The sequence below is a fragment of the Rhinopithecus roxellana genome, chromosome 16, assembly GCF_007565055.1.
Source record: "Rhinopithecus roxellana isolate Shanxi Qingling chromosome 16, ASM756505v1, whole genome shotgun sequence".
Lineage (NCBI taxonomy): Eukaryota > Metazoa > Chordata > Mammalia > Primates > Cercopithecidae > Rhinopithecus > Rhinopithecus roxellana.
The window spans coordinates 12,819,378-12,840,681 of NC_044564.1; the positions used below are offsets into that span (position 1 = coordinate 12,819,378).

At 51.5% G+C, this 21,304-nt stretch overlaps 1 protein-coding gene across 2 annotated transcripts; it reads left to right on the top strand.

Annotated features, from left to right (window-relative positions):
* Nucleotides 1-3,689: 3,689 nt before the first annotated feature.
* SURF6 (surfeit 6) lies at nt 3,690-9,517 on the top strand. 2 transcript variants are annotated; one of them, XM_010372802.2, is made up of 5 exons: nt 3,690-3,905; nt 5,642-5,851; nt 6,439-6,527; nt 7,490-7,702; nt 7,900-9,517. In XM_010372802.2, exons 1-5 carry the CDS (start codon nt 3,812-3,814, stop codon nt 8,377-8,379), a joined length of 1,086 nt encoding a protein of 361 aa, XP_010371104.1. In that variant the 5' UTR covers nt 3,690-3,811; the 3' UTR covers nt 8,380-9,517. The 2 variants fall into 2 exon arrangements, with proteins under 2 accessions (XP_010371104.1, XP_030775059.1); XM_030919199.1 differs by lacking the exon at nt 7,900-9,517 and having other exon boundaries at nt 6,439-6,531; nt 7,495-7,691.
* The last annotated feature ends 11,787 nt before the right edge of the window (nt 9,518-21,304 follow it).

Here is a 21,304-nt window from a genome sequence, read left to right on the forward strand (position 1 = left end):
ATGTTCCTAAGCCCTGGCCCATCCTCAGTCTATGTCACTCTTTTATCCCAAGCTTTTTATTTTGAGGGCAGTTGAGCTCATGGAAGTACTTGTCAGTTTGCCTCTCTGAGCACATTCTCCTTCTCCCATCACCACAACCAAAATGGATGATGATTCCATATCCTCTAGTATCTAGTCACATTCAGATTTCTTCAATTGTTCCCCAAATAGTTTTTTTAATGCCTTTTTTTTTTCCTATTCCAGAGGTCTTTTGTCTTTTTTTTTTTTTTAACACCTATGATGCCATGAATTCATAGGGAAGAGGTTCCAGCAGCTCAGGCTCCTTCCCAGTGGTTCTCACAAAGGGCGCTTCTGTGGGTGGAGCAGGCTGGCGCTTCAGTTGAATCCGGGTACCTTTCTCTTTGGCTTCCTTCTTTTTCTGATCGTTTTCCTTCACGCGTTTCAAGAAGCCATCTCGGCTCTTAGAGTCCTTCATGTGCTCATTACACATATTAATTCTCTTGGCAAGAATCTTGCCCTTGTTTGTTTACAATGCCAGCAGCATGCTGGGGAGCACTGTAGACTCAGTTGAGCCATGGTAACACTCGTGGGCCATTCCTTTTTGAACAGTCCCCATTCCCTTAACGTCTACAATATTACCCTTCTCATCGATTCACATATACGTGGCCAAAGGAACACCTGCATGTTTTCCAAAAGGCTTAGAGAACATGGATCAGGTACCTCTCCTCTTTCCCTTTGTGTTCGTCATTTTGGCCAGTTACTGGAAGATGGCGGTTCCAGCTGAAAAGCTTTTATGCCTGTTTTTATTGTGTGTTGCACTTGGTTGTTATTTTGGAGTCTTAAAATGTAAAACAGGACCAGGTCAGGCATGGTGGCTCATGCCTGTAATCCCAAAACTTTGGGAAGCCAAAGTGGGCGGATCACTTAAGGTCAGGAGTTTTGAGACCCGTCTGGGCAACATGCCAAAACCCCGTCTCTACTAAAAAAAAATATATAGAAATTAGCTGGGCGCCGTGGCTCACACCTGTAATCCCAGCACTTTGGGAGGTCGGGGCGGGCAGATCACCTGAGGTCGGGATTTCAAGACCAGCCTGACCAACATGGAGAAACCCCGTCTCTACTAAAAATACAAAAAATTAGCCGGCCGTGGTGGCGCATGCCTGTAATCTCAGCTACTCGGGAGGCAGAGGCAGGAGAATCGCTTGAACCCAGGAGGTAGAGGTTGCAGTGAGCCGCGATCGGGCCACTGCACTCCAGCCTGGGCAACAAGAGCAAAACTACCTCCAAAAAAAAAAAAAAGAAGAAGAAGAAAGAAAAAGAAATTAGCCAGGCATGGTGGCACGTGCTTGTAGTCCCAGCTACTTAGGAGACTGAGGCAGAAGAATCACTTTAACCCAGGAGGTGGAGATTGCAGTGAGCCAAGATCATACCATTGCACTCCAGCCTGGGAGAAAGAGTGAGACTCCCTGTTTCAAAAAAATAAACAGGACCAGAGTGGTGGTGAGATGGGAGTGAGTCCAGTCGGATTCTGGAGGTGCTCTGAAGGCACAGTTGACAGGATTTGCTGAAGCATTGGATGTGGGGAATAAGAAAGGAGTCAGTGGTTTCAAGGTCTGGCCCAAGCACCTGGAAGGATGGAGCCACCTTAACTGAAAAAAGGGTTGGCAGTTAGAGGAAGAGGTGGGGCTTGGGGGGTCAGATGCCCATTCTGAACTCAGTAGGTGATGGTGTTAAGATACCCAGCAGTTCAGGGGAGTCATCAGCAGCATCACACTCATCCTCCATGCAACATCACCTCTAGCCTGGTCTGAATGGCAGTGGGATGTCAGAACTAATTAACCTTAGTATCATTGTAGTTGGCATTTAACCCCCATACTGCTAAATTTGACTGCCTTTTTTAAAAATGAAAAAAGTATGTTTCTTGAGACAGCCTGGCACTTCAGGCTAGAATGCAGTGGTGTGATCTTGGCTCACTGCAACCTCTGCCTCTCGGGTTCAAGTGATCCTCTCTTCTCAGTTTTCTGAGTAGTTGGGACTACAGGGGCTGGCCGCCATGCTCGGCTAATTTAATTTTTTGTGTGTGTGGAGACAGGGTTTCACTATGTTGCCCAGGCTGGTTTCCAACTCTAGGACTCAAGTGTTCCTCCCGCCTTGGCCTCCCAAAGTGCTGGGATTACAGGCGTGAGCCACTGTGCCCGGCCAAAAAAAATTTTTTTAATCACCTCATGGCAGAAGTTAGGAGAAGAAAGTTTAGTTCTGTTTCAAATACAACAGTTCTTACTGTTTCTAATATATATACATTAGCAGCCACCTTTTCAAATTGTAATTTAAGACTCTTAAGTTCTCCCTTCTCGACCAACAGGGTGGCCCTGGAAGGCGCTCTGGGTCCTTAACGAGCCTGTAATTTTCCAGTGCAGGAACTGGGGTGTGGTGGTCCCAAGCCTCAGACCATGACCTCTCCTTTCTCCTGCCCCTAGTGAGTTATTATAAAGGCCACATCTTGTGTTAAAAATCGTAGTGTGGGCCAGGCACAGTGGCTCATGCCTGCAATCCCAGCACTATGGGAGGCGGAGGTGGGTGAATCACCTGAGGTCAGGAGTTCGAGACCAGCCTGGCCAACATGGTGAAACCCTGTCTCTACTAAAAATACAAAAATTAGGCCGGGTGCGGTGGCTCACGCCTGTAATCCCAGCACCCTGGGACACCGAGGCGGGCGGATCACGAGGTCAGGAGATCGAGACCATCCTAACATGGTGAAACCCCGTGTCTACTAAAAATTACAAAAAATTAGCCGGGCGTGGTGGTGGGCGCCTGTAGTCCCAGTTACTCGGGAGGCTGAGGAGAATGGCATGAACCGGGAAGGCACAGCTTGCAGTGAGCCGAGATCGCGCCACTGCACTCCAACCTGGGCGCCGGAGCGAGACTCCATCTAAAAAAAAAAAAAAAAAAAAAAAAAAAAAAAAAAAACCTAGGCGCGGTGGTACACGCCCGTAATCCCAGCTACTCGGGAGGCTGAGGCCAGAGAATTGCTTGAACCCGGGAGGCGGAGGTTGCAGTGAGCCTAGATCTCGTCACTTCACTCCAGCCTGGGCGATAGAGCGAGACTCCTTTACCGGGGCGGAAGGAAGATCGTAGTGTGTAAGTCTATTTTTCAGAGCAAAAGTCACTGCGCAGGGGCTCTTCCTTGAATACGCCGGCTCCCTCCCGCCCAACACTTCTCCCTTTTCCCCCTGGGGCTTTCTTTGGCGCTGCCCTCAGCTGACAGTCACACGCTTGCCAGGTTTATCAGTCACCTCTACGGCAGACACTATCCAAGAACACATCTGTGTGTGTGACCCACTGTTTGTGTCCCCTAGGACTGAACCTAGGGCCTGCCACGTGCCAGGCGCTCAGTCTGCGTCCGCCTGAGACCGGAAGCCCCCCACTCCAAAGGACTGAATGAATGTACTGCTGACCATTCACTCATTTCGTCCCTACTCAGGAGCGCCTGCCGTGCCGGGTGCCGGGGTGAGGGGAGCGCAGGGACACGTGCGGGACGTGTGATGGAGGTGATGGAGGCGCTGAGGCCCGGCCTCGGGGTCCCCTGCTGCACCGCCTCCGGGCGGAGATTGGCTGCCCTCGGCCCACAATGCTGTGCGCCCCGCCCCGCGCGCCGCTTCCGGCGGAGTCAGGTCTGACTAATCCAGCGCGCGGGCTGGCGGCTCGGCGCTCGTCTGGCGGCGCCTGCCCGTGTGGTGGTTTCCGGCGGACGTGGTGAGAGTCGCACGCGCAGCGGGGAAGGTGTGAGTTGTGAACGGCCCGGGTCTCCGCCATGGCCTCTCTACTCGCCAAGGACGCCTATCTGCAGAGCCTGGCCAAGAAGATCTGCTCCCATTCGGGCCCGGAGCAGCAGGCGCGGACGCGGGGTAACGCACATGGCCGGGCTGGGACTGAGGGGCCTGCGAAACGGGGACGCGGCCGGAGCCGGTGTAGACGAGTCTGTAAAGTACTAGAAAAAAAAAATCCAAGTGACTTGTGAAATTACCGCCGTTTCCCTTGCTTTTTTTTTTTTTTTTTTTTTTTTTTTTTTGAGACGGAGTCTCGCCCTGTCGCCCAGGCTGGAGTGCAGTGGCCGGATCTCAGCTCACTGCAAGCTCCGCCTCCCGGGTTCAAGAGATTCTCCTGTCTCAGCCTCCAGAGTAGCTGGGATTACAGGCGCGCGTCACCACGCCCAGCTAATTTTTGTATTTTTAGTAGAGAGAGGGTTTAGTAGAGACAGGAGTAACGGTCAGTCCGTGGTCAAAGACCCTTTCAGTCCCTTCACTACGGACATGGTGCGGTGTGGGGAAGAGGAGGATGGCAGAGGGCTCCTGCGCTTAGGGTTCTCATGGCCTGGTGACCAGGCTGCACAAGGGAAGTAGATAATCGGGCGGGGAAGCCGACAGCGGGGACTTGTCAGTGCTGTCTGGGCCCAGGAGGAGAGGAGAGCAGCAGGGTCTCTGGACCCACCAGAGGTTAAACGGGGTTTCCTTTTTATTCAAGGACGGTATATTGGTGATAGCAAATCCAAAATCTTGTGAATTTTCTCATTACTCAGTATGTCTTCCGTCTGTCTTTCTCATCCTTTTTCAAGTTTTTTTTTTCATTTATTAAAACGATTCAGCTCCTACTTTACATACTGATTTCTCCCATTTAAAAAGTAAACATTGTCGGGGTATGGGGCCTCACGCCTGTAATCCCAGAACTTTGGGAGGCCAAGGCAGGCGGATCACAAGGTCAGGAGATCGAGACCATCCTGGCCAACATGGTGAAACCCCGTCTCTACTAAAAATGCAAAAATTAGCCGGGCACAGTGCTGGGCGCCTGTAATCCCAGCTACTCGGGAGGTTGAGGCAAGAGAATTGCTTGAACCCGGGAGGTGGAGTTTGCAGTGAGGAGAGATCGTGCCATTGCACTCCAGCCTGGGCAACAGAGCGAGACTCTGTCTCAAAAAAAAAAAGTAAACATTACCCCCAGCAGCTAAAATGAAAGCCCTTGTCATTGTGTTTGATGGCAACGTGGTAGCTTATTGTGAAGCAGGGTCAGAAATTGTTAGTAGAGGTGGATATTCAGGTTTTTCTAATTTTTCACTCAATATGATGAACGTCCTTGAAGCCTGGTCTTTGTGCATGATGGATTCTCACAAGCAGAACTACTCGGTCAAGGTTGTGGTTCGGAGCTCTAGGATCAGTGTGTCTCTGGCTCCCAATCCTGATCCTCTTTCTGCATCCTCCTAGGATCAAAGCCTTGGTGAGCCTTTCCTGCCTATTGAATGGGCCATGAGATTGGGATGGCAACTTTTTTTTTTTGAGATGGAATCTTCTTCTGTTGCCCAGGCTGGAGTGCAGTGGAGTGATCTCAGTTCACTGCAACCTCCGCATCCCAGGTTCAAGCTATTCTCCTGCCTCAGCCTCCCAAGAGGCTGAGATTACAAGCGCCTGCCACTACGCCTGGGTAATTTTTTGTATTTTTAGTAGAGACGGGGTTTCACCATGTTAGCCAGGCTCCTCTCGAACTCCTGACCTTGTGATTCGCCTGCCTCGGCCTCCCAAAGTGCTGGGATTACAGGCGTGAGCCACCGCGCCCGGCTGGGACAGCAACTCTTTCTTATTTTGCATTTCAGCTGGCAAAACTCGAGGCTCAGAAGCTGCAGGGCCCCCAAAAAAGAAAAGGAAGAAAACACAAAAGAAATTCCGGGAGCGGGAAGAGAAGGCTGCTGAGCACAAGGCCAAGTCCTTGGGAGAGAAGTCTCTAGCAGCCTCTGGGGCCAGGAGGCCTGAGGCAGCCAAAGAGGAAGCAGCTTGGGCTTCCAGTTCAGCAGGGAACCCTGCAGGTGAGAGGCGTCAGGACATGTTGGTTCTGTGCAGGGCAGGGCTGGGGCTGGGCTTGGGCTTGGTCCCCTCTGCTGTTAAAAAAAAAAAAAGCATTGTCAGGCACACAGGGATAGCACAAGACTTCCCCAGGAGCAAAGATCGCAGGAGCGCTAGGGTGGATGGGACCGAAGGAACTGTATGGCGTTCCAGGCCACATGGCTAGCAGGATGTCAGGGGGCAAGCCCATGTCTCTCTGAGGACCTGGAGCAGCTTGACTTGAGCTTCACTGCCCTCAGGTCTCTGCAGGGGCGTCGTGAGAGCCAGCTTGTTCTGGGGCGCAGGCTACAGAATGTGGAGGAGGTGGTCTGGCTTGCACCATAGGAAGTGTTATCTCATACCACAGTGACCTACCTTGCAAGGCACTCAGTTACCTGTCGTGGAGGATGTTGTAGGAACCAGTCTAGGTTGAAGTGGTGGAGTAGAATTTACTGAAATTGCCCTGCAGATCCATGAGTGGCCACAGTGGGACAGGGATTTGTGGCCCTAGGGAGAGAGGGAAGGGGAGAGGGAGAGAGCGCCCCCTGCAGTCCTGTCTCCTTCCCTGCAGATGGCCTGGCCACTGAGCCTGAGTCTGTCTTTGCACTGGATGTTCTGCGACAGCGACTGCATGAGAAGATCCAGGAGGCCCGGGGCCAGGTAGGCAGGCAGGTTTGCTGGAGTGCTGTCACTGCTCTGCCTGTGTTCTCCCTGGGGTCGGCTCTCAGCAAGGGGCTGTAACCCCTGTTCTCCCCTCTGCAGTGAGTCTGCCAGGGCCCCAGCAGCTGTGCCCTGGGAGAGCAGTTATTTTCTTGGAGAACCTCAGTCACCAAAGTTATCGGCCTCTTTCCTTCTGGGAAGCTGCCTTTGCTGAACTGACACTGGGATAGGCACCTCCTGTGTCAGTTTCTCCGAATGTCGTGGTAGTCCTGCGAGTTGAGCAGGGACCTGAGCTGAGTGGCTAGGCACAGGAATCGCCAGTGCAGCTCTTTGTGCTGAATAGTGCTGTCTCCTCTGTGTTGGCCCCTACCCACCCTTTCCCTGGGGCCCTTCCTTAAGGCCTCATGCTGTGTGGGGGACAGTCCCCAGCTACTCTCCTCCGCCATCCCAAGGTACAGTGTATGGTTCCTAAGAGGCGATCAAGGCTCCGGGCCCTTGTTCCTGAAGCACAGGCCTCATTTGGGCTGGTGTAGGACTCTTGTTGGCCTGGGGATGGGAAAGGCCACTGGGGAGAGCTTAGTTTGGGTACCTCGTAAACAGAATAGGCAGCGGTCAGGACAGGTGTTCAGACCCCAACTCCAAGTTCTAGGCAGTGGTGTTGACCCTCCTCATCTATGAAACAATGTATTACATGTGGAACCATGTTTGTAACGTATCCTGGCACGGGGTAAGCACCTGGGAATTGGAAGCCGTGATTCTTATTTGGGGGTTCCTTCTCCCTTTTGGGGTCATTTGCATTTTTGAGGAACATCCTCTGTTGTGGAACATTGAACTCCGTGGGCCCCTTGTTCTGCGTGAGGATTTCCTCACCTGCCTTCCAGCCCTGATTCTTCTCAACCGTGGGCCAGGCTGGGGGACCCTGGGGTCGAGAGAACTTTAATGAGTGGGCGCCTCTCCCCCAGGGCAGTGCCAAGGAGCTGTCCCCTGCCGCCCTGGAGAAAAAGCGGAGAAGAAAGCAGGAACGGGACCGGAAGAAGAGGAAGCGAAAGGAGCTGCGGGCGAAAGAGAAGGCCAGGAAGGCTGAGGAGGCCGCGGAGGCCCAGGAGGCGGTGGAGCCAACGCCAGAGGGGGCCTGCACGGAGCCGCGGGAGCCACCGGGGCTGATCTTCAATAAGGTGAGTGGGAGCTGGGTCCTCGGGCGGGCTGGGTCGGCTTCAGGCCTCAGCATTGCCCCTTGTTAGCTTCATGACCTCCCTCCGGACCCCATCGCGTCTGTAAGGTGGTGACAGGGACAGCGCAGGTCCCTTAGGGTGCCGGCCAAGACGGGCCTAGTGTGGGGCTGGCATGAGCTCATGTCATACCTTCTTCCCAGGTGGAGGTGAGCGAAGACGAGCCGGCCAGCAAGGCTCAGCGCAGAAAGGAGAAGAGGCAGAGGGTGAAAGGGAACCTCACGCCGCTGACCGGGAGGAACTACCGGCAGCTGCTGGAGCGCCTGCAGGCACGGCAGAGCCGGCTGGACGAGCTGCGCGACCAGGATGAGGGGAAGGCGCAAGAGCTGGAGACCAAGATGAAGTGGACCAACCTCCTATACAAGGCGGAGGGCGTGAAGATCCGCGATGACGAACGCCTGCTGCAGGAGGCCCTGAAGCGGAAGGAGAAGCGCAGGGCGCAGCGGCAGCGCGGGTGGGAGAAGCGCACAGCCGGCGTGGTGGAGAAGATGCAGCAGCGCCAGGACCGGCGTCGGCAGAACCTGCGCAGGAAGAAGGCGGCCCGCGCCGAGCGCCGCCTGCTCAGGGCCCGCAAGAAGGGCCGCATCCTGCCGCAGGACCTGGAGCGCGCAGGCCTGGTCTGAGCCTTTCCCACCGGGGGTGCCGTCTCTGTCCTGGGAGGCTCCAGGGGACCCTCTGAGTCCTTGATGCAGGCTCTGTCCCAGGATCTCCACAGACCGCGGCCTCTGCGTGTGAGGGGGACACTGTCGTGCTCTGCTGAGTTGTGAGGGCTCAGATCACGTGTGTGAAAGAGAATGTTTCTGCGTCATCCTTGAAAACAGGGTCTGGGGCCTTCAGACCCAGGGAAAGGGCGAGCCACACTGGGGCCCAGCCTGCTTTCCTGGGCCCGAAAGCTTCCCCGAGGTTTGCAGGGTCAGGGAGGAGGAACGGTGGGGGTGGGCAGTCACTGCCCCTTCCCCCCTGCCTGTGTTCTCAGGGGCCACAGGACAGAAGAGGGTGGCCTCTGCTGCCGAGCCACGTTAGTCCGCAGCTGACTAGAACAGAGGACAGCCCTGAGGTGTGGCGTGTGGGCACCTTTCACTCGGGAGTGGTGGGAGCACGTCCAGGCGTGATGCGTCCTGGGGCAGAACGCCACGTCTCCTCCCCCTTCTCTTGGCTTCTGCCTGTTGGGGTCTCATTCCTTTCTGTTCCTCAGTGCCTCTGGGCGGCATTTCACCTCCGAATTCAGAGGGAGGGAGGGAGCAGTACCTTCCCAGAGTCCACGCGTGTGAGTTGGGTCAAGTGCATTGGCCCAAGGGAAAGACAGAGTAAAAGCTGGAGAGAGTGAAGTGAATGGAAGATACAAAATGTAATGGAAGAATTAAATCCAAAGCTCCAGGCAATCAAAATGAATGCAGGTTGAATAAACTCAGGTGAATTTTAGTGGCACGTGGATGATAACGCTGTAAATAAAATTCTTTTGATGAAACTCTCCAGTTAACTAGACGAAAATTGTAATCTAAAGGGAGCTGGTGTGACTTTTAATAGTGTCTACTGATGAAAAAGCCCTGTGAAAGATCAGATGTGAGATGGGTATGAGCTTGAGCCTAGGAGACAGACACAACAGTATCTGGAAAGAATACATAGTCCTTCCAAGCGTATATGGAACATGGATGGGAATTGACCACCTACTTTGTCTAGAAAAGAAGTCGTAAGATATTTCAAGGAATCAGTGTCGTTACCTGACCATATCCCAATGTCGTTAAAAAATTTTTGAGCTAATTCTTTTTTTTTTTAGACGGAGTCTCTGTTGCCCAGGCTGGAGTGCAGTGGCAGGATCTCGGCTCACTGCAACCTCCGTCTACCAGGTTCAAGCGTTTCTCCTGCCTCAGCTTCCCAAGTAGCTAGGACTACAGGCACCCGCCACCATACCCTGCTAATTTTTTGTATTTTTAGTAGAGACAGGGTTTCACCGTGCTAGCCAGGATGGTCTCAATCTCCTGACCTCAGGTGATCCACCCGCCTCGGCCTCCCAAAGTGCTGGGATTACAGGCGTGAGCCACTGCCTCCAGCCTAAACTAATTCTTAAAATTTCATATTTGGAACTTCTAAAACATAGTTACAAATTACCTATGAGTTAATTCCTAATGGATGTTAGAAATATTTGGGACTAAAAGATAATGAAAATGCTGTGTATTGAAGTTTGTGGAGCAGGGCCTGGCACGGCGGCTCATGCTGTTAATCCCAGCACTTCGGGAGGCGGGTGGATCACTTTAGGTCAGGAGTTTGAGACCAGCCTGACCAACATGATAAAACCCCATCTCTACTAAAAATACAAAAATTAACAGGCATGGTGGGACATGCCTGTAGTCCTAGCTGCTTGTTAGGCTGAGGCAGGAGAATCGCTTCAACCCGGGAGGTGGAGGCTGCAGTGAGCCAAGATCGAGCCACTGCACGCCAGCCTGGGTGACAGAGCGAGACTGTCTCAGAAAAAATTTATGGAACAGGATTAAAGCAGCATAAGCCGGGCGTGGTGGCTCAAGCCTGTAATCCCAGCACTTTCGGAGGCTGAGACGGGCGGATCACGAGGTCAGGAGATCGAGACCATTCTGGCTAACACGGTGAAACCCCGTCTCTACTAAAAATACAAAAAAACTAGCTGGGCGAGGTGGCGGGCGCCTGTAGTCCCAGCTACTCCGGAGGCTGAGGCAGGAGAATGGCGTAAACCTGGGAGGCGGAGCTTGCAGTGAGCTGAGATCGGGCCACTGCACTCCAGCCCGGGCGACAGAGCAAGACTCCGTCTCAACAAAAAATAAATAAATAAATAAAACTTAAAAAAAAAAAAAGCAGCATAAAAAACATTTCATAGCCCCTAAATGTATGTGCATCTACAGATAGATAAATAGTGCCATTCGTACACGTATATGCTGTATGTCTGTGTTTTTAAGGGCCAGAGATAAACATGCAGCTTAAGTTGGAACAACTCAAAGTAAATGGAAGAAAGGTCTCCAAAACTGACCAATGGAAAGCCTGAGTTGTAATCACTGATGAAATGGAATCAGTAGTTAAGAATGTTCCCCTAGACAGTTACAGAGAAGTTCCATGAAATAGAGAACAGGTAATTCCAGACTTAGACAAATTCTAACAGAATCAAATGAGAGAACACTTCATGAATTTAACTTTGTTACCAAAACTAAACAAGAAAACTAGGTAAGAGGAAGGGAAGTTACCAAATACCAATGTCAAAATTTTAATGATAATAAACCAAGTTTAACAAAGTGCCACGCTGGATTTAACTCAGAATTGCAAAGCGGTTTCCACGCCAGCGAATCGCGTGTAATTCACATCAACAGATTAAAGGAGCAAAACCCACATGACCATTGCAATGATTGCAGAGCAGGCACCCAGTAAATGACCCAACTGCCATTTATAACAAGAGTTCTTGGCAAACTAAGAGTTCAGGGGATTTCCTTACTCTGACAAGGGGATTTGGAGCCAGGCGTGGGACTCATGTTGAAACCACATTCTGGGTCAGGCAAATGTAGATGTATGCGAGGGAAAGACGTCCCCATGGGTTCCCGACAGGTGAGGTCATCTTCATAGTGAACTAAGGGGCCTGTGAGGGTCTGGAAAAGGCCACGACCATCACCTGGCCATGGAGACCAAAGGGGCAAGGGGGTCTCGTCCTGAGCGGAGACAGGACAGCTGGATGGGTCAGTGAGGGCTGCAGATGGAGGGAGCTGAGAGTACAGCAATGTTTTACTGTCACTGGATGTCTGTGCAAGGCACCTATGCCAGCCAGGGAGGTTGAGAGCGAGGCTCGGTGGGGACTGGCATACTGAGTGGATGCAGTCATTCGGCAATGCATGTCATGCATGGCGTGGGCCATCGCCGTGCTGGATGAAAGTTTCAGGAGCGAATGAGACCCAGCCCTAGCTCTCAAGGAACTCACAGTCTCATTGATAGTGGTCCTGCAAAGTGGGCAGGGGAAGGATCAGGGTGTAGGGCCCTGAGGTCACATGGAAAGTTGTGAACGTTGCCGGTACCAAAATGGAGTCACTAATGTCAAACTCTAAAACAGTCGGAGGTGATGAAGCAGCCCTCATGCACACATTCCTGTAATAGGACTTACCACAAGACATTTCTACAAACAGACCAATAACAGGACTCACTGCAAGATCATCCTCAACCGTTGTGGTATTCCAGATAAGCTGCTATTCCCAAATCCATTTATTTTAGAGAGTCTATCTCTGGATGTCTTCATTGGTTGACAGTGTCATGTAGGATTCAGTACAATGAACAAAGATTGGGGAAAGGCAGCCCCCAGGCAGAAGACCAGAGGCAAAGGGGACAGGCAGGCATTTGTAAGGTCTAAAAAGTTGAGTCTGCTTTCGTGATACCAGACGAAGTTTAATATGTTGTGTTTTCATTCAGTTCAAAATACCTGCTAATTTCCCTTTGATTTATTCTTTGACTTACGAGTTATTTAGAGGTGTGTTATTTAGTTTCCAAATATTGAGGAATTTGCCAGAGATCTTTCTGTTAGTGATTTCTAGTTGAATTTCCCTGTGGTCAGAGAACATACTTTGTATAACTTGAGTTCTTGGCTGGGGCATGGTGGCTCACACGTGTAAATCCCGATACTAGGAGGCTGAGGGAGGAGGATCACTTGAGCCTGGGAGATTGAGACCAGCCTGGGCAATGTAGTAAGACCCTGTCTCTACAAAAAATTTTAAAAATTACCCTGGGGTGGTTGCCCACGCCTATGCCTATAGTCCCAGCTACTCAGAAAGCTGAGGTGGAAGGATCACTTGAGCCCAGAAGGTTGAAGATGCAGTGAGCCATGTTCCTGCCACTGCAGTCCAGCCTGGGCAACAGAATGAGACCCTGTATCAAAAAAACAAAACAAAAACCACTTGAATCCTTTCGAAGTTAACAGGGTTTGTTTCATAACCCAGACTGTGGTCTCTCTTGGTAAATGTGTGTGTGCTTGAGAAGAATGTTTTCTTTTTTTTTTTTTTTTTTTGAGACAGAGTCTCGCTCTGTCACCCAGGCTGGAGTGCTGTGGCCGGATCTCAGCTCACTGCAAGCTCCACCTCTTGGGTTTACACCATTCTCCTGCCTCAGCCTCCCGGGTAGCTGGGACTACACGTCGTCCGGCTAGTTTTTTTTGTATTTTTTAGTAGAGACGGGGTTTCACCGTGTTAGCCAGGATGGTCTCGATCTCCTGACCTTGTGATCCGCCCGTCTCAGCCTCCCAAAGTGCTGGGATTACAGGCTTGAGCCACCGCGCCCAGCCGAGAAGAGTGTTTTCTGCTCTTGTTGAGTCAAGTGTTTTAATGTCAGGTCCAGTGGAGTTCAAGTTCTATGTCCTTGCCAATTTTCTTTCTTTCTTTCTTTTTCCATTTTGAGACGGAGTTTTGCTCTTGTTGTCCAGGCTGGAGTGCAGTGGCGTAATCTTGGCTCACTGCAACCTCCGTCTCCCAGGTTCAAGCCATTCTCCTGTCTCAGCCCCCTGAGTAGCTGGGATTACAGGCCTGCGCCACCACGCCCGGCTAATTTTGTATTTTTAGTAGAGACGGGGTTTCTCCATGTTGGTCAGGCTGGTCTCGAACTCCCGAACTCAGGTGATCTGCTCGCCTCGGCCTCCCAAAGTGCTGTGATTACAGGCGTGAGCCACTGTGCCTGGTGCCAGTTTTCTGCCTACTCATTCTGTCAATTATTGTACTTCATCAGAAATTAAAAATTAGGAACACAGATGAAAAGGTTCACAATGGGAGATGATATTTGTAAAACATACAGTATAATAAAGGACTTATGGCCGGGCGCGGTGGCTCACACCTGTAATCCCAGCACTTTGGGAGGCCGAGACAGGTGGATCATGAGGTCAGGAGTTCAAGACCAGCCTGGCCAACATGGTGAAACCCCATCTCTACTAAAAATATAAAAATTAGCCAGGCGTGGTGGCACGCCTGTAATCCCATCTACTTGGGAGGCTGAGACAGGAGAATCATTTGGAGATGAAATGATTGTTTTCACGGGAAAACAGGAGGTTGCAGTGAGAAATGGAGGTTGCAGTGAGCCGAGCTGTCGCCACTGCACTCCAGCCTGGATGACAGAGCAAGACTCCATCTCAAAAAATAATAAATAAATAAATAAAATGGCGTAACTATTTTGAAGGTTCATTTGTTTTTGCATAAAGATGTCCAGTGTTCCGGCCGGGCGCGGTGGCTCAAGCCTGTAATCCCAGCACTTTGGGAGGCCGAGACGGGTGGATCGCGAGGTCAGGAGATCGAGACCATCCTGGCTAACACGGCGAAACCCCGTCTCTACTAAAAAATACAAAAAACTAGCCGGGCGAGTTGGCGGGTGCCTGTAGTCCCAGCTACTTGGGAGGCTGAGGCAGGAGAATGGCGTAAACCCGGGAGGCGGAGCTTGCAGTGAGCTGAGATCCGGCCACTGCACTCCAGCCTGGGCGACAGAGCGAGACTCCGTCTCAAAAAAAAAAAAAAAAAAAAAAAAGATGTCCAGTGTTCCAGCACCCGTTGCTGAAAAGACTGTCTTTGCAGAATTGCCCTTGCATCTCCATCTGAAATCAATTGGCCATAAATCTGTGTAGGTTGGCCAGGCGCAGTGGCTCACGCCTGTAATCCCAGCACTTTGGGAGGCCAAGACGGGCGGATCACAAGGTCAGGAGATCGAGACCACGGTGAAACCCCATCTCTACTAAAAATACAAAAAAATTAGCCGGGCGCGGTGGCGGGCGCCTGTAGTCCCAGCTACTCGGGAGGCTGAGGCAAGAGAATGGCGTGAACCCAGGAGGCGGAGCTTGCAGTGAGCCGAGATCGCGCCACTGCACTCCAGCCTGGTGGACAGAGTGAGACTCCGTCTCAAAAAAAAAAAAAAAAAAAAAAAAATCTGTGTAGGTCTATTTCTAAACTGTGTGTTCTGTTCCCCCGAACCTTTTGCCAATGCCACACCAGCTTGATCACTGCAGCTCTGTAGTAAGTGTTGACGTCAGGTAGCATGAGTCTTCCAACTTTGTTCTTTTTGAAATTGTTTTACTTCACATTTACTGCATATAGTCACTACTTGATCAGCATTCTTTGCTTTTAAAAAATATAGCTTTTCTAGTTTTTAGGAAGGCTTGATTTTTTTTGGTCTAGTCGTTACTTACTGTTCATATCCTTAAATAATACCTTTAGTCCCCTCAGTTTTTTTTTTTTTTTTTTTTTTTTTGAGACAGAGTATCGCTCTGTCGCCCAGGCTGGAGTGCAGTGGCCGGATCTCAGCTCACTGCAAGCTCCGCCCCCCAGGTTTACGCCATTCTCCTGCCTCAGCCTCCCAAGTAGCTCGGACTACAGGTGCCCGCCACCTCACCCGGCTAGTTTTTTGTATTTTTTAGTAGAGACGGGGTTTCACTGTGTTAGGCAGGATGGTCTCGATCTCCTGACCTCGTGATCCGCCCGTCTCAGCCTCCCAAAGTGCTGGGATTACAGGCTTGAGCCACCGCGCCCGGCCTAAGTCCCCTCAGTTTTTAAATGAGATCTAATAGTTCCCTACTATGAAATAATTTGTAAACCTTTCCACTCTCTCCCTTCTCTCTCTTTTCTACCACCCATGTTTTTTTTGAGACAGGCCTCTCTCTGTCACCCAGGCTGGAGTGGAATGGCACCATCTCAGCTCACTGCAACCTCCACCTCCCAGGTTCAAGCGATTCTCCTGCCCCAGCCTCCCCAGTAGCTGGGATTACAGATGCGCGCCACCACGCCTGGATAATTTTTGTATTTTTAGCAGAGACAGGTTTCACCATGTTGGCCAGTCTTGTCTCGAACTGCTGACCTCAGGTGATCCACCTGCCTCGGCCTCCCAAAGTGCTGGGATTACAGGTGTGAGCCACCATGTCTGGCGCACCCATTTTTAATTAATGCTATTATTTTTCTTAGTATTTGCCTCTGTCCTCTTTAATATACTAAACTTCTCAGTTTGTCAGCATTAAGTGATGTCTTTAGAATCCAACTAAAATATGAAGCAAGCAGCAGGGCAACTTTTTTTTCTATCCTCTCTCTGCCTTCTGTCTCATAACATTTTTGTTTTTGTTTTGAGACGGAGTTCCACTCTTGTTGCCCAGGCTGGAGTGCAATGGCTCGATCTTGGCTCACTGCAACCTCCACCTTCCAGGTTCAAGTGATTCTCCTGCCTCGGCCTCCCGAGTAGCTGGGATTACAGGCATCTGCTGCCACGCCTGGCTGATTTTGTATTTTTAATAGAGATAGGGTTTCTCCATGTTGGTTAGGCTGGTCTTGAACTCCCGACCTCAGGTGATCCTCCCGCTTTGGCTTCCTAGAGTGTGGGATTACAGGTGTGAGCCACCATGCCTGGCCTTGTCTCATACTGTTATAGCTGCCACCATAAAATGTTTTTTTTACATGTTCTGTTACCTTTATATATGAGTTTGCTAGGGCTGCAGTAACAAAGCACTGCAGGGCAGCTTAGGTGAGAGGAATTCCTTGTTCACAGTTCTGGAGGGCAGGGATCCAGTCCAGGCATTAGCAGGGTTGGTTTCTTCTGAGGTCCCTGAGCAAAGGCTGTTACCGGGCGCTGTCCTCGGCCTGCAAACAGCATCTTCTCATCTTCCCTCTGTGCCTGTCTGTCTGTGGGTCCTGATTGCTTCTTCTTATAAGGACACCAGTCACATTGGATTACAGCCCACCCCAGTGACTTCATCTTTACTAATAACATTTGTGATGACCCTATTTCCAAACGAGGTCACGTTCTGAGGTGCTTGGGGTTAAGACATCAGTGTGTGGATTTGACAGGAGACACAGTGTACATAGTACCCATCACAACTTGCTGCCGTTGTTGTTTTGGTCCTTGTCCTCTAGTTGACTATGTGAGTGCTCACTCCCCGTTCCTCTTACTAGCTGTGATCATCTCTCGGTTAACTAAAATTCATCCTCTAGTACAGTGGTACTTTTGACCAACCTTTTTTGCCCCAGTGACTGGTTTCTTGGAAGACAATTTTTCCATGGACAGTAGGGGCAGTGGGAAGGATGGTTTGGGGATGAAACTGTGCCACGTCAGATCATCAGGCATTAGATTTTCATTAGGAGTACGCAACCTAGATCCCTTGCATGCACCGTTCACAGTAGGGTTTGTGCTCCTATGAGAATCTAATGCTGCTGCTGATCTGAAAGGAGGTGGAGCTCAGGTGGTAATGCTCTGCTTTGATTCCTTTGTTTTAACGAAGTTATTTGGACTTCTACCTTGGAGTCTGTCCTGTCTTAGCTCTGCCCTGCCAGCTGGGGACCTGCCACTGCCTCCCCCGCCGCTGCCTCCCCTGCTGCTGCCTCTCCTGCCTGCTTGCTCTGCTGCTGTTCGGCCTCTTCATGTCCCTGTTTCATCCTTGCTGCACTTTCTGCAGCATCTCTAGACTTATGTCCGTGGCCTTTGCTTCCAGTCTTTCCTGAGTTCCACAAGCACCTGTCCACCTGTCCTCTCTGGGGTTGCAGAGTCCGCCATGGCCATTGCCACTGCAGCCGCTCCTCTGGCCGCTCCCCCAGCCACATCCTGGGGCTGCCTGCTGGCTCGCCACTTGCACTCTGCTTTGTGGCAATGGTTTTCTCTGCGTTTTCTTCATCTGCAGGGAAGTCTTGCTGTTCTTTTTTGTTTGTTTGCTTTTGAGACAGGGTCTTGCTTTATTGCCTGGGCTGGAGTGCAGTGACATGATCACCAACTCACTGCAGCCTTGACCTCCTGGGCTCAAGCGATCCTCCCGCCTCAGCCTCCCAAAGTGCTGGGATTCAGGAGTGAGCCCTGCACTGGCCACCCATTCCTTTCAAGTTTCTTTTTTCCCTTCTGGTATCTTTGGGTGGATATTGTTACTCATATTTGGATGAATTGGGTTTCCTGGATTGGGAGGGTGGGGCAGGCAGAGCCCAGAGTATAACTGTTCTGGTTTTGAGCCCACCCCTCTCCTGATGTGCAATAGCCTCTAGTACAGGCTGCCTCTGTAGCAGGGCAGGCTGAGTCCCGGAGCCCAGTAGGGTCAGGAGGACCTCCACCGTCATCCACATGGTCCCCCCTCATCTGGAAGTGGAGCGTCCACCCAGCACCCATGCCCCACTTCCGTGTGCGTTTCCACAGCTCCACTCCCTGCTGGTGCTCAGCCCCTTCCCAGCAGTCCAACTTGGGGTGGGGCCTTCTCCCTTTGGGGTGCGACCCTGAGGGTTTCCTGTTCCCACCTCCTCCTGGCTTTCTCCACACTCCCGTTGCCTCCCTGACACCTGTTCACCCTCGGGACTCCATGCATAGTCTGCTTGTCTTTAAAATACAGTAATTATTTTTCAGACACAGTGTCTCCCTACGTTGCCCAGGCTGGAGTGCAGTGGCTATTCACAGGTGCAATTATATTGCACCACGGCCATGAACTCCTGGCCTCAAGCGATCCTCCCACCTCAGCCTCCCAAGTAGCTGAGACTACAAGTGCATGCTATTAAGCCTGGCTTAAAAAACAATGTATTTATTGAAAATGTGAGGTTCAATAAGTCCACCAGATCAGGAGATAATTGCCATTGAAAAGATAGTTTGCTACAGTTTCCAGGAGAAGGGGTACCCCATGCCACACAGGGCCACACAGGGAAATGCTGGAATCTGTCAGGAGGCAGGAGAGGGCAGAACTGTGGGTGAGAGCCTGTAGTGTGGTTTCCATGGGAAGGAGTGGGCAAGGCAGTAGGGAGGCTTAGGCTTGGCTCATTTGAATGATTTCAGCGCGCTCTGGGGTGGAACACCTGCCTGCTCAGTGAGCTCGGCAAGGAATGCCCCGCATCGCTGCCGTAACTCCCGCATACGCCGTGTGAGGGCTGCGTGCAGGCTGCTGTGGACCTTCTGCAGCTCAGTGTGGATGGCTTCTCCAGGGTCAGCCAGAAGCAGTGGGGTCAGAGCGAAAACCAGGGCTTCCTGGCTGTGAGGCATGTGCCTCCAGCTCACTGAGCTGCCCTGCTCACCCCACAGGAAGTGGGAAGAGGTCAGAGAGGGCTTACTGGGGAAGGTGACCATCGACCTTGACCCCGAACGATGGGAAAATTAGGATGGCAGAAAAGGGCATTCTAGAAAGGAAGAATTGGCTGGGCACGGTGGCTCATGCCTATAATCCCAGAACTTTGGGAGGCAGAGGCAGGCACATCACCTGAAGTCAGCAGTTCGAGACCAGCCTGGCCAACATGGGGAAACCTCATCTCTACTAAAGACACAAAAATTGGCCGGGCGTGGTGGCTCACGCCTGTAATTCCACCACTTTGGGAGGCCGAGGCTGGCGGATCACGTGAGGTCGGGAGTTCAAGACTAGCCTGGCCAACATGGTGAAACCCTGTCTCTACCAAAAATATTTTAAAAAATAGCTGGGTGTGGTGGCGTGCGCCTTTAATCCCAGCTTCTCAGGAGGCTGAGGCAGGAGAATCGCTTGAACTAGGGAGGCAGAGGTTGCAGTGAGCTGAGATCCCTCCATTGCACTCCAGCCTGGGCAACAAGAGTGAAGCTCCATCTCAAAAAAAAAAAAGATACAAAAATTAGCCGGGCATGGTGGCACGTACCTGTAGTCCCAGCTACTTAGGAGGCTGAGGCAGGAGAATCGCTTGAACCAGGATGGGGAGGTTGCAGTGAGCCAAGATCACACCACTGCACTCCAGCCTGGGTGACAGAGTGAGACTCCATCTCAAAACAAAAAAAAAGGAAGAATTATATATATGATTATTACATGATATATAATATATACATATTATATATCATGTATATAGCTAGAGAGATGATATATAGATACAGATCTATAAAGAGATGGGATCTTGCTGTGTTGGCTAGGTTGGTCTTGAACTCCTGGCCTCAAGCAATTCTGCCGTCTCAGCCTCCCAAAGTGCTGGGATTTCAGGCGTGAGCCACTGCTCCTGGCCAGGAGAGGAAGAATTTTTTGTTTTCTCAAACAAAGAAGGGAAGATTCTGACACGTGGGGAGTTTCCTCTTGTGAGGACAACCGGTCTGTGCAGAGCCTTGACTCTCAGGCCAAGGACTGACATGTCCCTAGAGCAGAAGAACTGTGTCTGAGTCCCCGATGAGGGTTGTGACGCACAGGGCAGAGGACAGAAGACTCAAGCCCAGCAATACAGGCTGGGGCAAAAACACAAATGGGGTGGCCAACTGCGGGGCAGAGATCAGCGGGAACTGTGGCTGTGCTGGCAGGATCCACTAACTACATAAAGTCATCAGTAAACATGGACAGTACTTTTTTTATTTTTATTTTTTTGAGAAGGACTCTTGCTCTGTCACCCAGCCTGGAGTGCAGTGGTGTGATCTCGTCTCACTGCAACCCCTCCGCCTCCCGGCTTCAAGCGATTCTCCTGCCTTAGCCTCCTGAGTGGCTGAGATTACAGGTGCACACCACCACACCCAGCTAATTTTTTTTTTTTTTTTTTTTCTGAGACGGAGTCTGGCTCTGTCGCCCAGGCTGGAGTGCAGTGGCCGGATCTCAGCTCACTGCAAGCTCCACCTCCCGGGTTTATGCCATTCTCCTGCCTCAGCCTCCTGAGTAGCTGGTACTACAGGTGCCCGCCACTGCGCCTGGCTAGTTTTTTTTGTATTTTTTAGTAGAGACGGGGTTTCACCATGTTAGCCAGGATGGTCTCGATCTCCCGACCTCGTGATCCGCCCGTCTCGGCCTGCCAAAGTGCCAGGATTACAGGCTTGAGCCACCGCGTCCGGCCACACCCAGCTAATTTTTATGTTTTTAGCAGAGACGGGGTTTCACCATGTTGGCCAGGCTGGTCTCAAGCTCCTGACCTCATGTGATCTGATCACCTCAGCCTCCCAAAGTGCTGGGATTACAGGCGTGAGCCACTGCACCTGGCCCATGGACAGGACATCTGTGGGCTGGTGGGAAAGGGCTTGTCTTGGGTCTGTGCAGCTCCTCAGTTTCTCAGTCCAGTTATCATCGTGATCCTTGGAAAAGAGAAGATCCAGGAAACAGTAGAGAGATGGCCTGGTTCCCCAGTGTCAGGAAGGCCGAAGTGGCAAAGGGAGCAGAGATATTCAGCGGTTCACGGGCAGAGCCAGGCCATGGGGAAAGGACCTTCTAAGACAGCCAGAGGCTGTGAGTCCACCTGCAGGGCAGTGACTCACGTGCTCGACTCAGACTTTTGGGTCCTTTCTCTGCTGCAGTGTCCATACCTGTGAAAGGGTACACTCAGGGACCCGCTGTGAAGGGCTGTGCGGTCTCATGAGATGACACCAGCAGTGTGCTGAGACTCACACCTGGGACGTGGCAAGATCTTGGTCATGCTTAGCTCCTGTTTCACGAAGAAAGCTCTGCGGCCTGGGCCTGCCATACCCAGGGGGTGACTGCTCTTGGCTGATGCTCCAGTGAAAGGGGAGCACCTGGGCCCAGGGCAGATGCAGCAAGGTTCCCAGCGACCAGCAGCCGGAATGATCCTTCTGAGCACTTCTGCATTCAACAAACCTGGGCCAGGCTCAGCACAGGCCAGGCGGGGAACTTCAGGCACATCTGTGGAATGAGTGAACGAA